The sequence below is a fragment of the Mus caroli genome, unplaced genomic scaffold, assembly GCF_978045245.1.
Source record: "Mus caroli unplaced genomic scaffold, Mus_caroli_1 scaffold_7, whole genome shotgun sequence".
NCBI classification, from domain to species: Eukaryota; Metazoa; Chordata; class Mammalia; order Rodentia; family Muridae; genus Mus; species Mus caroli.
Window position 1 is genome coordinate 118,969,142 of NW_028227262.1, and position 17,336 is coordinate 118,986,477.

General features: G+C 47.7%; 1 protein-coding gene across 1 annotated transcript; it reads right to left on the reverse strand.

Annotated features, from left to right (window-relative positions):
• Window positions 1–4,073: 4,073 nt before the first annotated feature.
• Cpa1 (carboxypeptidase A1) lies at window positions 4,074–9,892 on the reverse strand. Its single transcript, XM_021165501.2, has 10 exons — window positions 9,828–9,892; window positions 9,292–9,373; window positions 8,614–8,847; window positions 8,361–8,462; window positions 7,756–7,857; window positions 7,475–7,585; window positions 6,961–7,051; window positions 6,293–6,492; window positions 5,725–5,809; window positions 4,074–4,261 (listed from the first exon to the last, which is right to left on the reverse strand). Exons 1-10 carry the CDS (start codon window positions 9,890–9,892, stop codon window positions 4,074–4,076), a joined length of 1,260 nt encoding a protein of 419 aa, XP_021021160.1.
• Between the last annotated feature and the right edge of the window lie 7,444 nt (window positions 9,893–17,336).

Genomic DNA, 17,336 nt, shown 5'->3' on the forward strand with positions numbered 1-17,336 from the left:
GACTCAGCTTCAGCACAGTACATCCCCACAGCTGCAGTAGGAACTGAATGTGAGCAGAAAGGGCTCCTGGGAGTCTCCACTGGAGTTACAGCAGAGGATTTAAAGTATGTCCCAACTGGGAACCTGTGCGGTCCCAGCCTTGTTACTACCACAGAATATACATTTTTCTAAGTATAAACCATGGGAAAGTAAGTGAAGTGAGATGCTGGAACAGGAGTCTGGAGTTTAAACAAATTATTAAAAGAGCGAGCTGAACAGAGACTAAGATGGCCGTGAGATGCTTGAGGCTGGTGAATAACTGCTAAGTAATTTTACACAGGTTTCAGATAGCCCTCCCCATCCCAAAGCTGACTGTGAGCGCCCGTGTAAACAGCAAAACCACTGCCTATGATTGTGTCTTGTGTGTCCGTGCATGCATGCATGTGGGCGTGTGCACTTTTGTATGTCTGTGTGTGTCTTATATGTGTCTGGTTGCATCTGTATATCTGTATGTGTGTGTGTGGACTGTGTGTGCGTCTGTGTATCTGTTCATGTTTCTTTATGTGTCTGTGTGTCTCTATGTGTCTGTGCATGTGGGTGACTGTGTGTTTGTGTCTCTCTGTATCTGTGTGTGTATATGTGTGTGTCTGTGTGTGGGTTTGTGTGTTCACATGTGTGCGTGCATCTGTATGTGTATATCTGGCAAGTGTGTATGCATCTGTGTATCTATGTGTGTGTGATACATCTCTGTGTGTCCTTCTGTGCATGTGGGTATCTCTGTGTTTGTGTCTGTGTGTGTGTATATCTGTGTGTGGGTTTGTGTGTTCACATGTGTGTGTACATCTCTGTGTGTATATCTGGGGGCCATTGGCAAGTGTGTATGCATCTGTGTGTGGCTTTGTGTGTGTGTTGGACAAAATGATGTTCATAACATTCTGTTTTATAGCTAACTTTTTACAGAAACAGCTATTGGTGTGCAAACCAGCTACCCTGCATCTCAGCTATTTGAAGAATGCAATGATTTTAGTAAATTTGCAGAACTGTTCTACCATCAGCACAATCCGGTTCTAGAACATTCCCATCTTATAGCCAACATCTTTCACTTAATATGCTGTGGTAAACACAGGCCTGGGTGGTTTTATGATCTGCTTCTGTGTGGCTGTGTCACACTAGGGACAATACTGGTCCCTGTGAAGAAGGTTCCCTGTGATGTACTGTGCTCCTTTGCCATTCCAATCTTTCATTACAGCCCAAATATTTTCATAATAAATTCCTTCAAATGGGTTTGCTGAGTCAAAGAAGTACTATATTTAATTTTTAAAGTCAAATTGCCAAATGTACAGAAAGCTATCCTCATACCCGCAGCACAAGGCTGCATTTACTTCTTCGTGCCCTCTATAACCCTGTGTGGCCAATCTTATGTTGTCCTCTATCTGATGAAAGAAAAATGTTTAATATCCAAGAGTTCACTGAAGCTCACATCTTTCATGTTTTATTGGCTTTTCCTTTCTCATGTTTTTGGGAAATAGCTGCTTTTCTTTTGAAATGTTTCTATTTATTTAGTTAGTTAGTTTTGGAGACAGGGTCTCTCTCAGTCTATTTTGTTTACTTTTACCCATTCAAGGTTATTCGTACTTACTTTCATTTAAGTTGTAGTATTTCCTAAAATTATTATCTTTTATTTGTTATATTTATGACTGTCTACAAATTGTACCTATGGATTTCTACCTCTGAGAATTGCATAGAGCTCTTCTCACAGCTGAAATGTATATCAGTATGAGCAAGCTCCCTATCACTAATGTTCATTTGTTATCAAAATTGCTGTTAACATAAATATCACTCTTGCTCTTGGCCTAGCAGTGGAGAGCAAGTGAAGCGACCCAGTGCAGCCTCTGTCTTCATGGAATTCACGTTGCTCCCTTCCTTTCCTTTTCTTTTCTTTCTTTCTTCCTTTCTCTCTCTCTCTTTCTCTCTCTCTCTCCCTCTCTCCCTCTCTCCCTTCCTTTTCTTTTTTTTCCTTTCTTTTCTTTTTGAGACAGATTCTCATGTATCCTAAGCTGGCCAAAGATGGCCTTGAACAAACTGCAAATCCTCCTGCCTCCACCTCCCAAGTACTAGGATTATAGGCATGCAAGTGACACATGGCTTCATGCCTACTACGTAAGCTGTCTGCCAATTAAGGTACATCTTGTCTCTCTCTCTCTCTCTCTCTCTCTCTCTCTCTCAGAACCTTATTTTTTTGAACCACAATTCTGAGAATTCATAGTAATTTGCACATGGACTATTTTAAGGAACCTAAATGACATGCAAATCATAAAAAGAATTGATTCAATGTAGTCATGGCGACCACACACCTTTAATACAGCACTCATGAGGCAGAGGCAGGAGGATCTCTGTGAGTTCCAAGGCCAGTCTTGTCTACAGAGTGAGTTCCTGACCAGCTAAGGCGATGCTTTGAGTCAGTGTCTATCTGTCCCTCCCTTCTTCCTCCTCTTCCTCCTCCTCCTCCTCCCAACACCTCTGTAAAGGTAGAATTGTTTCAACAATTACTAGGCACTTGTATTCCAAAACATGTTAATGTTGGAGATGGAATGGCAAGGTGATCCTTAATAGGAAGGAGAGCATGGTTTATTTTAAATTAAAGAGTTCTACCATCTGTTATTTGTAAAATAATGTCCTCATATTAACTTAATTTTTTTTTCTTACCAGTCTTTATTTAGAAGGCGACCAGCTAGAGCAGTTAAGACACAGCTTTGGCTGACCTACAGCCTCTTGTACCATGGCTTAAAGGGAAATATTTTCCCCAAAATAAAGGAGTCTTACCAAATCTTCAGTTAAAAATACCTGTTTGTTTGTTTGTTTGTTTGTTTGTTTGTAACAGGGTCTTTCCAAGTAGCCTAAGGCTGGGTCCAAACTCACAATGTCCCTCATGCTAGAACCACAGGGCCATACCATCAGCCTAGCTGGAAAGACCTTTCTCTTGGTCTCCTAATCTTAGTATGCAGACATTTATGTATAATCAGCCTTGGTCTAATTTTTTAAATATTTGGTAGGAAAAACTATTAACGTAGAACCCACAATGAAAAACTTTTTAACCTCCAAACCATTTTCTATGAAAAAGAAAAGACTTATGTCCTAGTGCTGGAAGCATCTTGAAATGCAAGTGGCAGAGAGAAGCCCCCAGCCATCCCAGCCTAGCTACGTGCATCCTTGTGTGGCTGTACCTCTAGAGCCACGCTCACATCTGAGGGGTACAAAGGTAACCAGTGTCAGTTCTTGCTTTAAGGAAGGCGGAGGATTCATGCATTATGATGATCACTGGTAAGTGTGCTATCACAGACCGAGAGGGTCACCATGCCAAGGGAGGTGAGCTTTCCCGAGAAGGGTATGGACAGGAATATGGGAAAGTGGACAGAAACAAGAGGCAGCAGAGGTCATACACTGGGAACTTCATGGAGGATTTGGCAAACAAAATGTAAGCTCTTCCCACCATTCCCATTCCAGGGGAAGCATCCCCAATACACTATAGTTAATATCCCTGGCTGGGCATCCATCCCTTATCTTCAAATGATTTCATTCCACCTCAATGTTTTCTTCCAACTTATTCAGGGGTGGGGGGGTCACATTTTGCTTCATGGTAATCTGTTTGACTCACCTGCAATATCGCCTTTGGACAGCAGTGGCTGGCAGGATTTTTATATTACATACTCCGGGTTACTGCTTTTACAGATGAATGGATACTATCAGCTAGCCTGCTGTCCATGCCGAATTCCTCCTCACCACGGGGTGCCGCACATTTGGTTAACAGCTGTGGCTGTTGCCTACTACTAAGATATGAACAAACCAACCCCCTGCCTCTTAGATGCAGCTTCACGGGACCCTGGAATGCAGGAGAATTTAGGGGTCATGTAGTTCAACCACCCGCACATTTCCATCGAGACCCTCGGGAGCTTAATCACTTCTGCCCCCACTAAAAAGGTAGACATTCCATGTGCATTCCCTACAAAATCCCAAGATCCTAGTATACAATCAGGCTTTATTGGGTTGCCTAAATGGGGCTAAGGAGAAGAAAGGGGCAGGGAATAAAGGCTGCTTCAGTAGGGGTGTTTGACAGTGTGGTCCATGATGGTCAAAAGGGCCAACCATGTCTCCTCCGCTGTGGGGATGATCTGGGAGGCAGGCAGCAGGAAACCTCTGAGCCCAGTGTCCCTCAGCTCAAAAGTGAAGGAATACTTGATACCCTGGCTGTAGGTCCAGTCAATAGTGCTCCCACTGGCTTGATCTGGGGCAAAGACAAGGAGAAGGGAAGGGTTGATCACTAGAAATATCTACATGGACTGACTTAACACCCAGAGCCCAAAGCCTTGTGTAATTTCCAATAGAGTCAATGTCTTCTAGGGGCTGCTATTGACACACAGTGGGGCTTCCAGGAAACTTCTGGGTCTAAGCCCAAGAGGCCCAAGTAGGGGACCGGCAACCAGTAATGGCCGTCGTATTCATTAGCAGGATGCCAAAAAGTCTGTGTAATTGCAAAAGCCTGTCTGAAAACTGTCTCCACCCAACAGTCACCTCAGTGACACCTCTAAATATGCCAGAGCCCCCTGCTTGGGTAACCAGCAATTGATCTCTGGGGACTCTGGTCTGCAGAGGAAAGTGCAAAGATTCATAGTCAAAGCAAAGCCAGCCTGCCTGTCTGTGGGAGGGAAAACCTCACGGGCTTGCGGCACACACTGGCTGACAAAGCTGCTTTTGTTGAACAGGGCAGTAGGAGAGAGAGGGAGGTGGGCTTCACATTAGAATTTCACTTCAGGGCACAAAATACAGCAAAATCATCAGGCTCGGGTTGGAAACCATTTCCAAAGAGAGCCTAGAATCCCAAACAAGTTCCTTCTTGGGTAAGACTACAGTCCACTCCCCGCCTAAAATCGGAGGCTGCCGTCGAGGGAGCGTGTGAAATGGGTGTGTAGTTCTCCCACCCTGGTACCCATATCCTGCTTTTGCCTGCCAGGCAAAATTTTTGAGGCAAAAAAATTCCCCCAAACACCCCATACCACATCACACAGCCTTTACTCTAGAAAGTTCTTCTGCCTGGAGGCCTATTACCTAGACAGATGGTCTCTCCTGGCTCCCTTCACTTCCTTCACCACTAGCCCAAATTCTTCTCGGTCTGGAAGCCTGCCTCTTAGCCTGGTATTCAACCTCCACCCTAGTACTCCTGGTGCCCCTGGCCAGCTCTGTTATTTCCCCTACATCTATCACCTGATCCACTGTGGTTTCTAAGCACACAGTCAATCCTCCTGCCTAGACTATACATTTACTCTCTTTACACACAGCTCAATTCTAGGCACACAGGGCAAGGCCCGGTGCAGAGCAGGCAGGCGGTAAACACCCCTGCCGACTGCCTTCCATGTGTGTGTATCAGTGGTCCTCCCAAGGGCATCTCATGTATCCTGTGAGGAAGGGAGTGGAAAGGCGTATCTTAAACAGAATTTTATGGAGACCTATAAATCCCATCAGAGTTCCAACTCATTGGTGCAGGAGTCCAGATGTAGCCATAAGATAAGGGGACAGATACGCTTAGAGGACAGATAAGAGACCCTTTGAACAGTGTCTGAGAAGTCAGGATTCAATATCAGGAAGAGGCACTGCCCGCCCTTCAAATAGTTCAGTTAGCAACTCCCAGATCTGAGCACCCAAGGCAAGAAGAGCCAGCTAATGCCAGTTTCCAGGCCACCAGTAACTTACAGATCGTATCAATGATACTGCCATACTTGAACTTGGTCCCGTGTAGAGATGTCAAGGCTGTCACAGCAGATTTAGCTAGCTGATCCTGGGGAAACCATTGAACAGTGCCATGGTTAGGGCCAGAGTAACCCAAGGACTGTCAGGGTGGCCCATGAGTGGGCAGCAGCATAGTCAGGACCCCGTGCCCTCTGCCAGGGTCAGCCCTACACTGTGACAGCTTCATGTTCCCTCCGTCTCCACAGGATGGGTGGATGGATGGGGTACCCCTTCTCTCCAGAGCCCACAGCTTCAGAGTCTAGCCTTGCCTCTTGCTCTGTCATGTGAGAGAAGTGACTCAGCCACACACTATGCTTCTGTTTCCCAGCAAATGAAGCAGGTCTACCTTGTTGGTTGACACAAATCACCCTGCCAGACTTCCCAAATCATCAGGAGACTGGGGGAAAGGTGGGCACTGGGTCCACTGGTAGATTCTAAGCCCTTAATCAGCTCTGAGGGGGTGAAACCCAGTTTCCTTAAGATGGGAAAACAGAAGGAGCCCGGACAGAGGGCAATCCGGGTCATCACCCACCAGCTCCTCCTTGTCAGGAGCTGGTTCTGATGTGTAGCCATAGGGGTAGAGAAGGAGCTGGGAGTAGCTGTGGATGGAGATGAAGGCCTTGATGTTCCCGTGGCTCGTCACAAAATCCACGATGGACTTGACCTCTACTTCAGAGTTGGGAAACTTGCCACGGTAAGTTTCTGAGCAGGGGTTGCTACTAGCTCCGGGCACTGTGGAAAGACAGAAGACACATCTATGACTTCTTAACCCAAGATGTCCATGGCTTCCAGTATATTTCATGGACTTAGTGGGAAGTGGCCTGCAGGGAGGCCTCACCCCCTCCCTCCAGTTAGGGAGCAGCCAGCCATCACACTAACTGGATGGAGCCCTGCCTCCTTTTCCAGCCAGGCTTGGGTAGTGCAGAAACAAGTTTACACAGAGTCATGACCAAGGATGGCAAGAATTGATGGTAAGCTAGGCATCCCCAAGAGAAGCTCTCAGACCCAAGTTGCATCTAAGAGGAACTTTCTTTATACAAACAAGGGCCCAAGTCCCTGAGTGTCACCTCTCACCCAGAGAAGCCTCCAGCAGAGCTAAAGCCCACATTCTCCCTCACTGCTGGGTCAAGGAAGGGGTAGGCAACCAAAACAAAGACAAGAAGCCATGTTGTCCCATCCCTGCCCCATGGGAAGTCTTACTCCCAAAGGCAGCATCCCAGTTCCTGTTGGGGTCCACCCCGACGCAGAGGGAGCCCTCGGTGTGTGATCGAGTTTTGCGCCACATGCGATTCTGAGGGAGGAAAAAGGGTAAGCCAGGGGCCAGAACAGCTGGTCTTCTAACTTGCTGTATTTGCCACAGAATAAAAGCGTCTATGGAAATCGGACTGAAGTAGAGGTCTCATCTGAAGACAATGTCAGCTCCCCTAAGACATTTTACAGTGTCTAGAGATGCCTTGTGTTACTGTAACAGTGAAGAGTTGCTAACAGAATCTAGTAAGTCAAGAAGCTTACTAGACTTACTAGACTAGTAACCTATCAACACCTATCATGCACAGACAGCCCCCAATAGCAAAGAATCGTCCACTTAAGATAGCAAGATAGTGCCTAGGCTGAGAGTCCCAGTTCTACAAGGACAGACCTACTTGCCCCTTCCTCCACTTGTGGGGCTCAAAGGTACATCCCGCTGTCCCAGGGAACAAGAGGCAGTCCATACCGTTTTGTGGGTGTAGACAAAACCATCAGGGTTAGTTACAATCTCCAGGAAGATGTCCATGTTGTCAAGAACGGCCGTGAGGGTGGGGTCCTGGCCATAGTCCTTCGTGATCTGGTAGGTGGAGGAGGAAAGATAGAGGGTTAGTCAGGTTGGTACAATGGACACACCCCCTGGTCTCCCTTTGTGGGCATTGCTTCTAGGAAGGGAAGGGCCAGCCTCCATGGTCTGTGAATACCAGTTCCCCAGCAAGCAAGAGCCCTCCTTTATCACCCCAGCTTTACCTTTTTTGCAAACCAGACCCCACTGGCCTGAGTAACCCACTCCCTGGAATGGATGCCAGTGTCAATCCAGATTGCTGGGCGATTGGTCCCTCCAGTGCTGAACTGGAAAAGAGGCAGGGAAATGGTTTGGGGGCAACTTTCCGGCCAGGCCTGAGTTTATCCCCTGCAAGGGAGCACACCTTGGTCAGAAGCCCCCTGTTCTCCATACATCTAAAGTTGAGAGGCCTGTTTGTGGGCCCATCCTTTGGGGAGCTATGGGGTCAGGGGTCAGAGAGGGACTCTATAGAGCTTAGACTCTTGACTTCCAGACTCTGACCCAGTTCTGATGCTCAGATGCACTGTGGAAGGTCACCAGGAAAACATTTTATCTGAATGCCAGACTCATATTGCAGCACCAGCTGGTAACACTGGGGTCACCTTAGACTTTGTGAACACGTGTATAGCCACCTAGGCAGGAATGCTCAAACCTTCCCAAATATCTGCACAGAAACTGTGTAGAACAGTACAGTCCATTACTCATTTATGAGCCCATAGCCTATATGGAGGTCCACATGGGAACCCGTTTTTGCACGTTGTGCCCTTGCCTCCGTGTTGGCTTCATTTACCTTCAGCACATTGATGGGACGACCTTCAAAGGTGCTACCGATCTGGATCTTGCTTACAAGCTGTGGGTGCTCTGTAACCAGCAGGTCCATGAATTCATAGATCTGAGATCAGAAGAAGAAAAGGGATTGATGGCTTCTGCTAATACAGGTGTCTCCTACCCACAGCCAGACCAGCCGTGGCCCCGGTCTGTATTCTGCCAAGCATGGAGACAAGTATGGTGTTGTGGGAAGAATCTTCTGGGATGGTCCTCACCTCATCCAGAGTATGGTAGGTGGCATAATTGAAAGCATCGGTGGACAGGGCCCTGGCCTGGAAGGCGGACATCTGCTGCTTCTCCTCGTCGAGCAGAGACTGCACATCTTCGATCATGATCTCATAGCTAATATCATGATATTCCAAGAATGCTTTCACGGACTGGATGGTGGGGAAGGGCACTCGAACATCAATGGGGAGACCAGCCCGGGCAGGGTCCCGCCAGAAGTCCAACTAGGAAACACAGAAGCCAGAACTGTTTCAGTGGGCTAGAGGCACCAACCAGGACAGCAGAGTGGGAGGGCCGGGGAAGCAGTGTCGGCACTAGAAGCTCCCACGTGGCTGGAGTTGAGGAGTGGGTGCTGGAAGCAGAGGAAGAGTGGGGGAGCTTGGGAACTGGACAAAGTCCAGGATGGGCAGGAAATGGCCAGAATGGAGAGGGTTGGAGGAGCAAGGCAGACAGGAAACGGGAAAGGGTCCTGGTATGTCATCGGATTCTCAGGGGTACTAAGATCTGAGTCTGGGGTCTGAAGTCATTTCCCAGCCACTCTGTCTCATGGCTCTTTGCCAGGAGGCTGGGCCAGAGCCTAGGGACCAACTAGGTGGTTATGGGAGTTGGTCCCAGATGGCCTAGGAAGTCTCCCAGATCGTCAGGGAACCCTGCACGGAGTCTCTAACCTTCAAGTGCTCCAACTCCTCCAGCTCCCTCACTTTCTGCACCTGGGCTTCGTCGGTGGCAGTGATTCGGAGAACCTGGTGCCTGGGCAGAGGGGTAGGGGCTCTGAGAACCTGCGGTACCCCCCCCCCCCCGACACTATCCAGGCTTCTTACAGGTCTACTGAACCCGTAAAGGCACAAGGAGGGTCTAAGCAATGAGAGACCTGAACTTCATCTCCTTGTTTTTGGAAGATTCTAGACTTTCATGCTGTCCCCACCGCAGTTTAGACTGAGTTATTCCCAAGCCAACCAAACCTCCTCTTTCTCCTTCTAAAAATTTCTTCTCAGAGTTTAGTTCTCTCAGTATCCAAAAGAAGCTGGACCCTTCCAAGCCCTGCCCTGCCCTGCCTGCCTTCCCCCAGGTTGCTGTCCCAGGGTGGTATCCGTCTGTCTTCTCTGGCTGTGTTTCCATGTGTCTGTCTGTCTCTTCCAGACACCAACTTGGGGAGGGCCATTTCATCCCCCCTCCAGATACCCACTCCTCTCCACAGCCCTACCCCACAAAGTTCTCATTGCCAAAGACTGCTGCCAGCAGCACACTCAGAATCAGCAACCTCTTCATGGCGAGAAGGTCAGGCTGAGACCAAGACTGAGGTCTGAGGCCTTTTTAAACACTGATGAGGGTCCCTGGTGACAGTTCCCCTCACATCTGGATCAAGTCTCATGGGGAGGGAGAGGCAGGAGTTCCAAACTGTGGCACCTTTCCTCTCTTCCTGATAAAGTATCAGGGAACAAGGCAGGTGGAGAGATAAGCAGGCTTTCACCCTTGACCATGGGGTCAGCTGTCCCTGAGGTCTCCCAGCTGGGACTACTCATTTGGTTTCCCACAGCCCCAGATACATTTGTTGTTAGTTCACTATGTCAGAAACAAGGACGGACATATTTGTGTTTTTACAGTGTAAGGATTCATTGGACAACAATAAATGCACACATTACATCAATTCCAATGGCTTTAGTTCACCAACTATGAACTTCGCTTGCCATCCATGGCTGTTGGCAAACACAGTTTCTCCCTAATTACTGGTATTAACTCTTTGGCCACACATTATGTTTTACAAATACTAGAGAAGATTCCCCCCAAAGAGTTAACGTAGCTGCTGGGTTCAGAGGGACCTTAGTAAAGGCAGGATCGGGTGCAGGTGGTGAGATAAGATATTGATGTAGCCAACCCTGTGACAGAGCTGTTCAGGCACAGGGCTGCCAAGTGCTAAGCTCGCTCAAGGTCCTGAGCTGGCTCGAGGCTTTCTGCATCTGAATGAGGATGGAGGTTGACCATGTCAAGCAAGGAGATCTTGCTGAACAGAAAATCCAGGAAGAGTCTTGATAGCTTATTGCCTGCCCAAATCTTAACAGCTGTACCTGATGGTCTGATGATGGGTACCATTAGCACCCACCCCACCCAGTATTTGGTGACCCAAGTGACAGAGTTGCATCATTCACTGTTTTTAAGCTCACAGGCCTTTCTTTTTCTTTCCTAATAGCCTTGAAATGCCCCTGAGGCCCAGTGTTCCTGATTTAAGTTGGTAAGTTTCCAGGTAGTGATATCTTGTGTAAATAAGTTATTTTTCATCCTGTGCCTCATGGCCTGGGCCAGGTAGCTGATGGCTGCATACAGACGTGAACAAGATGCAGAATCATTCTGCCTCAGCGTCTGCTCTCATAATGGGGCACACTGCTGGGTTTGGTCTGCTCGTGCATTTGTGCAGATGGAGGCCAGAGCATCATCTCAGGCGTTGTTCATTAGGAGACATCGCTTGGTTGTTATTTTTTTAATTTGTTTGTATTCTCATTCCTCATGCAAAAGCCACAACTCAGGTGTGCCTCGTTAGGGGTAGGACCAACAAATTCCACTGGTTTTTTCCTTACAAGTTTTTTTTTTTTTAATCAAGTTGCTCTTCTGATACATGTGGCAAAAAAAAAAAAAAAAAGCCTACAAGCCTACAAAGATGTTCGTTCTCTAACCTCAGAACAGAATAGGATGGGGAGGTGTCTGCCGTTGAGTAGACAACCATGACCATCTCTGTGGGGGCCCTCCAGCTGTGACACATTAAAACCCCAGGACACTTAGATTTCTCCTTTACTTTAAAAATCAAGCCATGGAAGCACATCTCAGTAGGACGCCGAGAGCTTCATCAGGTCTGTAGGGCAGTCAGAAGCCACTGTGGGTATGGGACTGGCAAGGGGTGGGGTAGCCAGGACAGTGTAAGTTGAAGTTAGCCATATTTTGCTGAGGCTTTAGTGTGACAAAGTCGCCAGGCTTGAGCTTGGGTTGAAGTTTGGGAGGACGAGGGCCCATCTGCACCCTCCTTCAGTTTTGCCTTCTATCTGCTCCGTGAGACCCACTGGCTACTTTAAAGATGCAAAGTTGTCACTGTACAATGGCTACCGGCATATGTTTCCAGAAATGGCAGAACTTAGACTTGGAATAAGGGCCCTCTAAAGAGAGAGACTTTCCAGTGACAAGCGTCTTTGGGGAATGTCACATCAAAGCCCAAATCTTTGCCTAAGACAAAGAAATAAGCAGGCATACACTGCCATGACAGATGGTGGGGACAGAGTGCCTCTGCTGAGCTGAGGGAGGGTCCGGGAAGCTTGTCCCATCAACAGAGCAGATTTAATGGTTTCCTCATGAAGAACATGAGCGTCACCAGCCCATCCGGCTTTCCTGTTTTCTATAGTGTATTTCCCGTTTGCATCCCAAGTACAGTTTTATGAACATCTCCTCTGTGGTCTTCCCTCTGCTTCAGGAAGTTGAGGGAGGTGGACTGGGGAATCAGGGACAGATGAGAACCACAAGGCTTTGTTAAGCTAACTTGGAAGAACAAAAGGAAGGTTGAAGATCCCAGAAGAATCCCAGAGAAGAAGCTAGCAAGAGGCTAGCCCACTATGAGGGTTTTGAGCCTATGTCATTATCTTTACGGGCTGTTCCTAATAATGTGTGTGTAGGGGGGAATTGGAAGGATAAATAAGTTGGAGTTGCCTCTCTCTCATGCTGAAAATAGGGCAGGCCTTGCCCAATTCAGTCATCTGGAGGGGTAAAGGGTAAGAGGAGGCTGGCAGTGTGGCCTATGAAAAACAGGGACAGTTGACAGAACTTCTGGCTGTAGCCTAGGAACTCTTTATAGGTTCTACCTTCCTCAGCCCCTGTTCCAACGTGCTTGGGACCACGCTTTGAGTAGAAGCATCCCAGGCGTAGCTCTCAAACATCAGCATAATAGCAGAGCTCTTCTGGGAAAATGGGGGGTGGGGGGTACTGAAGGACAAATTTGGACATCTGTCCTTCCTCTGTGGTTCTCAGAACCCAAGTATTTAAGACAACTTTTGGACAATGGTAACGCATTCCATAGCTCCGTGTGGTCTGGCCTGCCTGTGGCTAGCCTCTCCTCTCATCCTTCAGCAGGGCCCCTGATTTTTCCCAGAGGCCCCTCCTGGCCAGCTTGGAAGCTCTTTGAGGCCCAGTGTTCTTTGGACTCTCCTGCAGCCTGCACCCTCTAACGGCCCCCATCTTCTTGCTTTTCTAAAGGAATGTTTTAAACCATAGCTCTTTTCTGTAGTTTTCTCTGTGTTTCTGTGTCTCGTTGGAGTGGTCAGAGGGGAAAGGAGGAGGCTGGGAATGGAGACAGCACAGGGCAGCCCTCCTGAATAGAGGGCAGTGGCCCTTCACCCTGGGCCTCTGCCTCTGGCTGGCCTCACACAAGCCGCTCACATTCCAAGCTAGCTGGGCGGTTTGTTTTCTTAAGAAAGCAATAACTGTGCACATTCACTGAGGCTCTTATGGCTTTCCATATGTATAATCACTCTTTCTCCTTCAGTTTTTCCAATTTTTTAAGCTTTCAAATAAATGCTCATAAATTTTATGGGTGAAAAGGACCGGAAAAAAAAAAAAGTCATACCTAAAAGGAGCAGCTTGTTGGAAAAGGGAAGAAAAGGGGGGTAAAAATGTAGCAAAACTGAGGTCCCGCTCAGCTTCATGTAGGAGAGAAAATGGGAAGAGGAGATGTTTCAGGTTTATGAAATAATTTTTAAAATTATTTTCGAGCACTAGCCCATCTGAGTCTTGAGCCGTTGGTCAATTCACTTATACACTGGCCAGTCCCTCCCTCATCTTGCTGGGACCTCGTCTCTCAGCCACAAGAGTCCTGTGAGCCTTGTGCAGATCTCAGGATGCCGAGGCCCCATTCTTTCTAACCTCAGGATAAAAGGGTCTGGTTACATCTGGGAACTTCTAGATTAACTAGAACAAGAAACTAGTTCTGCTGCCCTTCCCACGCTCCCTCCCCCCATAGAAGCTGTCACAGACTCCACTGGGTGTCTTTCCAATGTCCGTTCTTCCTTCCTCCTCATCAGCAGAGGAACTCTGCTTTTATTTGAAGCTGTGATGTGAGCAGCTGCAGAGCAAGTTCCCAGCCTCCCTTGTAGCTGACCGGCGCCACATGGCACAGCTCCAAGCCATAAGATAGGAATTTGAGCCCATAGATTGGCCAGCGCGGTAGCTTACCCTTTAACCCCCTGCTCTCCCTGCCTGGAGTTCAGACTTGTGTTAGAAGTAATGGCACCATCTAGAAAACAGAGGTCAAAATCCAACCGTGCTCCTCATAAAGGCACTGACAGTGGTCCCACAAGATGATAATGGAGCTGAAAATTTCTGGTCACCTAATGCCACGGCAGTGATAAAGTCTGTTTCATAAAGTCTCTAGAATGAAATGCATCACTCACACATTTGGGGGCTACCGGCCTAAGCAGATACATTAATGCACTAAAACAAAATATAGGACAGTTAAACACATTACATAATACTGATGAAAGTACAAACCCGTGTCCCTGGTTTCTCTCTGCGCCAGCCTACAGTTTTTATAGCCATTTAGAATCCACTTGCGGTGATCTGAATGAGACATGACCTCCACAGGCTCAAATATTTGAACACTCACTCAGTCACCTTATTGGTGGCGATGTCTAGGCAGACCGCAGAACCTTTAGGAGATGGTGCCTTGCTAGAGGATGAACATTGCTTGGGGGTGGGCCTTAAGAAGCTCTCCCCATTTCTGGTTGGTTCTCTCTGGTTTGTTTCCTGTGCCTCCATTATGGACTCTTCCTCTGGAACCACAAGCCCTACTCTTAAGTTGCCTTTGGTCGTGATATTCTATCACGTCAGCAAGAGGTAGCGAATATAGTACTGTTTCTTAGTGAGCTTCTGTCACTCCAGCAGTGCTTATGTGAGGCTAAGGCTGGCCTTCCATGAGTCTCCAGTGTCTTTCATAGGCCTGGTGCTCCCAGGAGCTAAGGGAGTATAAACAACCCTGATGCAGAGCCTTCCCCTCACGGCTCTCAGAAAGAAACAAAATCAGTTACCAATGATCATTGCTTCCAAGGAGATAAATGAGGCCTTAGAAAGGAGGATTGTGGGAGACAATGATCTATGGCCAATGGACAGTCTGAGGCCTAAGGCTTATAAGGAAATGTTCAAGGGGAAATTGGAAGAAAGAATGTTCCTGAGAGGAGAAACAGCATGCGATAAGATCTCTCATGAGAGGAACTGGGAAGGAGCTGGTGAAGGAGGGCTGAGGGGACAGAAATATGGTGGGAGAGAGGCAGGCTGGTCATGTGACCTTGGGTGAGATTTGGTTGGTTGGTTGGTTGGTTGGTTGGTTGGTTGGTTTGGGTGTTTGGTTTTGTCTTTTGAAAACAGACCACATCCATACAAGAAGAGAGGCAGAGACAGGCAGATCTTGAACTCTCTGAGTTCCAGGACAGCCACTCTTCCCTGCACAGGAGGTCTTGCTAACGGGGCTGTGAAAACAGGTTCCTGACACCTTGTTCTGGGAGACTGAGTGTGAAGCAGCTTCCCGGTTTGAGGCACCTGAGGAACTCAGGGTCCTGAGGGCCAGCCACACCCTCCCTGCCTCATGATAGTCTGTGCCTTTTGCAGCTGACATCTCTATGAGTCTGAGCCTTCTCATCAAAACTAAAGTCACTAACAGTCCCATCTAGGATAGCTAAGAGAAAGCAGTGTGCTGAATCCCATAATGCACTGGGAACTGTGTATGGCCCACAGTAAGAGCTGGATAAGAACTTAAGACCAAATTACCAGTCCTCCTACGTCCGGGACAGCTCTGCTCCAACTCCACGGGAATCATCTCCCCCCCACCCCCCACCCCGAAATGCTGGTTAATTGTGAAGTGACATCCTAATACCTTCCTAAGGAATAGGAAGTTTCCTCAGGCTCTGCTATAGGTAGCCCACTTGGACAAATGGCGACAGAAGTTTCAGACTGTGTGGCCTTGTAAGGCTTTTTAAATACTCTGAAATAGCATTCCTTATCTTAAAAATGAATCTATTGAGCCAGGCATGCTACTTCACAAGAGGTTGAGGCAGGAGGATTGCCATAAGCTCAAGGCCAGCCAAGACCACACCAGTGAGTTCCAGGCCAACTTGAACTACAGTGTGAGATTCTGTCTCAAAAGAATTTTTTAATGTAAAAATGAGTTTATTAATACCAGTAATGTACTTTCCCATGAGGATAAATGAAAATATTTGTGTAGAAGGCATACAAGTTTTAACCATGGCTCTCGTGTGCAGAAGTAGAAGCCATTTTATTTATCTATAGCTTATAGTAACACAGCTCATGACCCTGTATTTCCAGTAACAGAAAACTTCAGGTTGGAAATTCCAGCTTGATTAAACCACATCCAGCTTTAAAAATAAAAACACCTCAGTTTCTTGTGAAATTTTTAAGCAGAATATTCTGACCTCCTCCACTGCTGGCTCATCCTCTAAAAAATAATCCAACTACTTTAGGGGTTAAGTACCCTAACTTCCTTGGGGTTACCACAGCTGGTCTTTTGCATGTCCATATAATGGCCAATGTCAGGATGTTATCCAGGCTGTATTTTCTCTTTCAGCCTCTGCCTCTCTACCTCTCTCTCTCCTCTTTCTGTCCTCTGTCTCTCCTCTCTCTGTCTCTCCTCTCTCTCTCTCTCTCTCTCTCTCTCTCTCTCTCTCTCTCTCTCTCTCTCCCCCCTCTGTCTCTCCTCTCTCCCTCTCTCCCTCTCTCCCCCTCTCCCCCTCTCCCCCTCTCTCCCCTTCTCCCTCTCCCTCTCCCTCTCCCTCTCTCTCTCTCTCTCTCTCTCTCCTCTGTCTCTCCTCTCTCTCCTCTGTCTCTCCTCTCTCCCTCTCCTCTCTCCTCTCTCCCTCTCTCCCTCTCTCCCTCTCTCCCCCTCTCCCCCTCTCTCCCCTTCTCCCTCTCCCTCTCCCTCTCTCTCTCTCTCTCTCTCTCTCTCTCTCTGTGTGTGTGTGTGTGTGAGTGTGTATGTGTGTGTGTCTTACTCAGAGCTCCCAATAGCTGCAGCCCATTCAGTTGCCTCTAACATCAGCGCAGCCCCTCCCTCAGATGCTCAGTGATTTACTGCTTCAGCACTGCGGTGAGTATGGGCCTTGTCTAGGTTTGATCTACTGAATATGGGTTTGATCATCTAAAAATCGCCTCCTTCCAGCAAATGTCTCTCTTTTTTGCAGGCTATTTTGAAGCAAGAGGCTTCTTCCTATATCTTTCTGCTTTCATTCTTCTCCCTGTGGCTCAGGAACTGGCTTGTAGGCATTTAGACACACACACACACACACACACCCCACATACACACACACACACACACACACACATAGCACATGTACTCACAAAGGGCCTGACATTTACAAATAAAAGTCTTGTTCTTAAGCTAGTGTTTCTGCCTCAGACTGCCACAACACGTCCAGCCCTCCTCTGATTTCCTGCTTCTGGGACATAACAGCAGGCCCTCTTCCGGCTCCCCAACAGCAGGTGCTGGAGAACACACCTCACTGGGGTCTCAAAATGTTGCCCTCTTACTCTCTCAGTAAAGTCCAACTCAGTATGTGCCTAACCTTGATGGTCACAAACCAGGGACTTGTTCAGTTTCAGACATGGGGTTAGTACAACCCTTGAGTGAGCCCCTTGAATGTGTCCTTCACCCCGTTCCTAGTCTCCTCTCTCAAGG

Excerpts from the sequence above, each read along its gene's own strand:
- Cpa1 (XM_021165501.2), bottom strand. The coding sequence starts at position 9,892 with ATGAAGAGGTTGCTGATTCTGAGTGTGCTGCTGGCAGCAGTCTTTGGC. Across the intron at positions 8,848-9,291 it reads AGGAGTTGGAGCACTTGAAG|TTGGACTTCTGGCGGGACCC; the intron begins GTTAGAGACTCC and ends TGTGTTTCCTAG. Across the intron at positions 7,858-8,360 it reads GTCCCATCAATGTGCTGAAG|TTCAGCACTGGAGGGACCAA; the intron begins GTAAATGAAGCC and ends CCTCTTTTCCAG.